Genomic DNA, 6081 nt, shown 5'->3' with positions numbered 1-6081 from the left:
CATTCCCCAAACGATGCGCAATGCACTCATTGTGTAGGCATATCCCCATCCCCTCCCCCACCCCCCACCTCAGTCTGATATCCGATTGGTGTCGTTCCCAGATGTGTATTTAGGTGATGTTCAGGGAAACCAATTTTCTGGTGCGTACATGTGATGCTTGCTTTTCCATTCTTGGGATACTTCACTTAATATAATGAGTTCCAACTCTCTCCAGGAGAACCATAGAGATGTCGTATCTTCATTATTTCTTATAGCTGAGTAATATTCCATGGTATACATATACCACAGCTTACTAATCCAATCATGTATTGATGGGCATTTGGGTTGTTTCCACATCTTTGCTATTGTGAATTGTGCTGCTCTGCCTGAAGCTTTGGTTTGGCTTCCTGTGGGACATTTAGATGAATACAGACATTGAGGGCGTGATGCCTTAACAGATTTGCGGAACCTCACTTAGGAGGTCCCAGTTTACAACAAACTATTTATGTGCTCAGGGTGGGTCCAAGGACAGAAAGACAGCCCACTACACAGAGAGTGCAACCTGTGGGGGTCCACCCTTTCAGTGATGGACAGTTTCACTCAGATGCCTGGATTTATATTGATGGATACATTTTCAGTTTGGGTAGAGGCTTATCCTACCTGAACAGAAGGAGTGTCTGAAGTTACCAGAATCCTTCTGAAGGAACTCACTCCCAGATAAGCTCCTACCAGGAGCTACTGGGCTGAAACAGGGCCTTCACTGAGTTCCTACATGCATATGACAACATAAAACATGAACAGGACTCAGAGGACAATGGGATGATGGACATGAGCAGCCCAGGGAAAGAGGCCAGATGTATGGAAAATGACAATGCTAGTGACAGACACTGTGGACAGGCAGCTACAGAGACAGCTCAACAGCTCCTTCTATGGCAAGGATGTCAACAGATACCGCAACAACATGGCTGAGAGGGCCAGAGCCAAGAAAGAGAGACCTAAAAGCTAGAGACAGACAAGACTCAAGATAAGTTGCCATCCTGACTTATAACAATTGGCTCAGCCTCTGGACTGATGGCCCCATTGTTGACAGGACCCAGGAACACACTCCACAGAGCCCTGGACATTTTGCAAGAGTGATAATTGACTCCTTTGTAGTGGAGTTAATCCGGCAAGTAAACAAAGTTCTGCATCTAAAATAAAAATTACATACATCCTAGAATTAATACAGGAAACCCATCTGTATAGGGTGGGATAGGGTGTTACCACTTGCCCTCAGTCCAGATAAGGGTACCTCAACAAACAGGCTTAATTTAAGCCCCTAAAAAATAGTTTATGAGAGATCCTTCCTAGCACCCTAGGTAAGTGAGCATGGTAATATAACCATACGTTAAAAAAAAAAAAAAGAAAAAGGAAAAAAAGAAATAAAACAATATGTCAAATGAGTGAGACAAATGCTAACTGTTATACATGAGTTTGTCTTTTTCAGGTCCCCACCCCAGTTGAAAACAGAAGAGTAGAAGTGACCTTATAAAGTGCTTCTAACAACTCACACCTTTTAAAAATTGTCAGAAGTAAAACCTTGGGTCCATCATAACAAAGTAAAGAGGTGTCCCATGAAAAAAAAGGATTCAAACCCCTTGTGGAGGGACTCAGCCTTTAAATGATCTAAAGTATCTGTATAAGATTTTAAAAAAAAAAAAAAAAAACTCCTTAGTAAAGATTTCCCCAGGGCTATCACCTCTTCTGTTAATTTGTCTTGTTGCTGGGTTTGTAATCCTAAACCTTGTTTGCTACAAGTATTTCTATGTATGATTTCTGAATTTACAGAAGCCTATATCTCAGAGCACCTATAGCAGTGGTCCCCAATCTTTGTGGTACCAGGGCCCAGTTTCATGGAATACAGTTTTTCCATGGATGTCGGGGTAGGGGAGGGGAAGAGCTGAGGCAGTGATGCAAGCAGTGAGAAGCAACTGTGATACATGAAGCTTCACTGCCTCACTCACCCACTGCTCACCTCCTGCTGTGTGGCAGTGTTCCCAAGTTTCATGGAAGACAATTTTTCCACGGATACAGGGGGAGAAGCAGAGCTCAGGCAGTGACTCGCAGCCCAGTTCCTAACAGGCCAGGGACTGATACTGGGCTGTGGCCCAGGGGTTGGGGACTGCAAACCTATAGGGTGTAACCAGTAGTTCTGTACTCAGAGGTCTCATGTTTCTTTCTTTCTTTTTTTTTTTTTTTTGAGACAGAGTGTCGCTTTGTTGCCCTGGCTAGAGTGAGTGCCATGGCGTCAGCCTAGCTCACAGCAACCTCAAACTCCTGGGCTCAAGCAATCCTACTGCCTCAGCCTCCCAAGTAGCTGGGACTACAGGCATGCGCCACCATACCCGGCTAATTTTTTCTATATATATATTTTAGTTGTCCATATAATTTCTTTCTATTTTTAGTAGAGACGGGGTCTCGCTCTTGCTCAGGCTGGGCTCGAACTCCTGACCTTGAGCGATCCACCCGCCTCGGCCTCCCAGAGTGCTAGGATTACAGGCGTGAGCCACCACGCCCGGCCTCATGTTTCTTTCTAACCAACCCCTGTATCAGATGTTTTGTACAAGGCAACAGTCCATTTTGCCTTATCAATCCTCACTGTTAGAGTTGTTACTTACGACTCTTTTTTGGCCTGCTAATCTGTTGTAAATATACTGCTAAAACTTTGCAATGGCATAAATAAGTATAAAACTTCCATCTATGACATCACCGGAATTCAACAGAAAGTAGCTTGATTACTATGTCACTGCTGCTTTCATAGATACAGAAGGGTAAAATTGACAGTGGGCAATATGTTACAGGGAATGGCTAAAAAAGGGGCAAAAATGTTTTTTGTCTCTTTAAAATCTCTGTCATTCCTTTTGGAGAACTAAAACCTGTATCCCTGCCTCAGACCAGTGGTTGAAGGGGCAGAGGGATGTTCTTTGTTCTTTGTGCTGCAGGAGATGGCTCAGCAAAACTGTCTGGGTGTCTGGGGTCCAGGCCAGTGGAGGTCTGGGTGGAGGCCATGAGATTGTCTTTGCCAGACATGGGACAGAAGAACAATTGCCTAGAGCTGAAGACCTCCCCTTCAAAAGCTCTGTACTTCTGCTTATGATTAGGAACTGGTGCTTTAAGATGGGAGTCTGCCATTTTCCTCATCTGCCAACAAATTAATAAATCTCTGGTTTTTTTTTTTTTTTCCTCAACAACTTGTCCTTGTTCTTCTGATGCAGCCTCGGTCAAGCTTTCAGTAACATTATTACAGTTGATGTTAATTTTATTCACTCAATTAAGGTGCTATCTGACAGATTTTTCACCAAGGAGATAATTATTTTTCTCTATTATTAATGAGTACCCTGGGAGATTTGTTAACTGGTGTGCATAAGCCATTGCATTGAATGTGGAAGTTTCCCTTTCTTTCTTTTTTTAATCACTTTATTTATTATTATTGTTGTTATTATTTCAGCATATTGTTGGGGTATAAAAGTTTAGGTTACCTATATTGCCCTTGCCCCCCCTCCCGAGTCAGAGCTTCAAACGTGTCCATCCCCTAGACAGTGCACATCACACTCATTATGTATGTATACACCCATCCCCTCCCCACATCTGCCCCACACCCGATTAATGTTATTCCTGAATGTGCTTTTAGGTGATGATCAGGGAAACCAATTTGATGGTGAGTACACGTGGTGCTTATTTTTCCATTCTTGGGATATTTCACTTAGTAGAATGGGTTCCGACTCTATCCAGGAGAACATAAGAGATTCTATATCCCCATTATTTCTTAGATTCTATTCTATATAGCTCTCTTTGGCAAATGAAGGATCTCATCTTTGTTTACTGGTCAGATAAACTAGGATAAACCCAGCCTTAACCACTTACTGAATGTTTGACAGAATATTCTCATGGGCCAGAAGCATTGTTATCATGGTTGACCTTGTTAAAAATTGAGAAATTTAGGCTTCACCCCATATCTTCTGAATAAGAATCTGCATTTAACAGTATCTCCGGTTCATTGTTGTACACATTAAAGTTTGGGAAGCACCTTCTAATTCATTGTGACTTTTCATCTGGGAAATATACACAACTTATCCTGTGTAATGTAAAGAAAGTACTGAAAATGTGCATGCCTGTATTGGTGACCCTATTTTTATACTGTGTACATTATGCTATCCTCTTTCCTCTGTGTTAGAGAATATATTAGGGAATAATATATCTCTGTTAAAATTATCTTATGGGATAATTCCAGACAATCATATGTCAGAAACAGTTTGCTTCACTTTCTCATTTCACCAGAAGTGAAATTAAGTCTCCCCATGTTTGCTCAGTAAGTATGTGTTTTTCGTTTGTTTGTTTTTTCAGGAACTGTTGACATTCAGGGATGTGTCCATAGAATTCTCTCTGGAGGAGTGGGCATGCCTGGACGCTGCTCAGAAGAATTTGTATCGGGATGTGATGTTGGAGAACTACAGAAACCTGGTCTCACTGGGTGAGGATCACTTCAATAAACAATTCATAGGCCGGGCGCGGTGGCTCACGCCTGTAATCCTAGCACTCTGGGAGGCCGAGGTGGGTGGATCGCTCGAGGTCAGGAGTTCAAGACCAGCCTGAACAAGAGTGAGACCCCGTCTCTACTAAAAATAGAAAGAAATTATATGGACAACTAAAATATATATATACAAAAAAAATTAGCCGGGCATGGTGGCGCATGCCTGTAGTCCTAGCTACTCGGGAGGCTGAGGCAGTAGGATCGCTTAAGCCCAGGAGTTTGAGGTTGCTGTGAGCTAGACTGACGCCACGGCACTCACTCTAGCCCGGGCAACAGAGTGAGACTCAGTCTCAAAAAAAAAAAATAAATAAATAAATAAATAATTCATATTTCACAGTGAGGATTTCATATCCTTTCTTTGTAGAATGTTTTCAAGGAGTTGCTGCTTTGTATAAGTAAGTTTCTAATCCTTGTTTCTGGGGAAAACTTAGAAATTTGCTATTATAGAAAAGAAAATATTTAAGGTGTCTTATCTTGACATTAATATTACCCTTTCTTCTGCTGATTTGTATCCTTCACTCTAGATTAGTGATAATTTCAGAAATTTGCTGACATAAAATATTATTGCCCATACCTTAAAACTCAATTTCTACCATTAATTTTTGATTCAGTAGTCCTGGGTAGTGGAGCTAAGGGCCCACAAATTGTAAACAATGTCCTAAATATTCTAAAGTTTCTGTAAGTAAATAATATTTTGGAATTATTTTACTAGAATCTTCTAGCATGTTCTTGTTTTCTTTACTGAGCACAGTACTAGATTTGTAATTGGAGAATCCTGACAGCAGTCATGTAACTTTTTTTCTGATAAAATAGGTCTTGCTGTGTCTAAGCGAGATCTCATCATCTGTTTGGAGCAAGGCAAAGACCCCTGGATGGTGAAGAAACACAAGACAATAGCCAAACACCCAGGTAGGTGGGAGCAAATGAAACAGATAATGCAAATCAGGGGGCCAAAGTTCAAGAAGGAAATAACATGTAATTGGGAAGCTCTGGTCTAGTGGAAATGGTGTCTGAGAAGCCTGGATTTCTTCCTGTTGCTCTCACATAAGGGCATCTTTGTTCTTGTTTTTAAATTCTCTAAGGACTTTACTTCCACTTTAATGATTTTCCTTCAAGATTACAGTGAGAACCAAAGTGTTCTTCTTGGTTTATGCGGGACTACAGGATCTGACTGCTCTTCCATTGCTTTTAAGGACATGGAAATAAATATCTGTGTATTTTTCAGGAGTGAGAGTTGTATTTAACTCACTCTAATCTTCACCCTGGGGCTGCGTGAAGCATATGTAACATCTTACTTGTTAATGTTCTTATTGTTATAATTAATATTGACAATTTTATTCTAAAAACACGGATTAAATAAAGTCAATAAATTTCATTTTTCTATTTATGTTTATCTCTAAATTTTGTGTATCCAATTACTTGTGGGTACACTCAAAGTTTTAATTCTATTTTTGTAATAAAACACTGGCCACAAAGAGGAGTTTCTGATTTTTTGTGTGTGGGGTAGCAGTCAATGTGCTACTTCCTCTTTA

The 6081-nt window shown here is 40.8% G+C and overlaps 1 protein-coding gene across 1 annotated transcript; it reads left to right on the top strand.

The window, feature by feature from the left end:
* Positions 1-850: 850 nt before the first annotated feature.
* LOC138382408 (zinc finger protein 679-like) lies at positions 851-5547 on the top strand. The gene is made up of 3 exons (XM_069466923.1): positions 851-952; positions 4363-4489; positions 5363-5547. The coding sequence occupies exons 1-3, from the start codon at positions 851-853 to the stop codon at positions 5545-5547; spliced, it is 414 nt and encodes a 137-aa protein (XP_069323024.1).
* Positions 5548-6081: the final 534 nt, after the last annotated feature.

Source organism: Eulemur rufifrons, chromosome 4 (assembly GCF_041146395.1).
Source record: "Eulemur rufifrons isolate Redbay chromosome 4, OSU_ERuf_1, whole genome shotgun sequence".
NCBI classification, from domain to species: Eukaryota; Metazoa; Chordata; class Mammalia; order Primates; family Lemuridae; genus Eulemur; species Eulemur rufifrons.
Note: the sequence above shows the minus strand (reverse complement) of the source record. Positions and strands in the feature narration are given on the sequence as shown.

Coding starts and splice junctions, on each gene's coding strand:
- LOC138382408 (XM_069466923.1), top strand. CDS start 851: ATGCTAGTGACAGACACTGTGGACAGGCAGCTACAGAGACAGCTCAAC. Junction 953..4,362: donor GCAACAACATGGCTGAGAGG/GCCAGAGCCAAG, acceptor TTGTTTTTTCAG/GAACTGTTGACATTCAGGGA. Junction 4,490..5,362: donor CAGAAACCTGGTCTCACTGG/GTGAGGATCACT, acceptor CTGATAAAATAG/GTCTTGCTGTGTCTAAGCGA.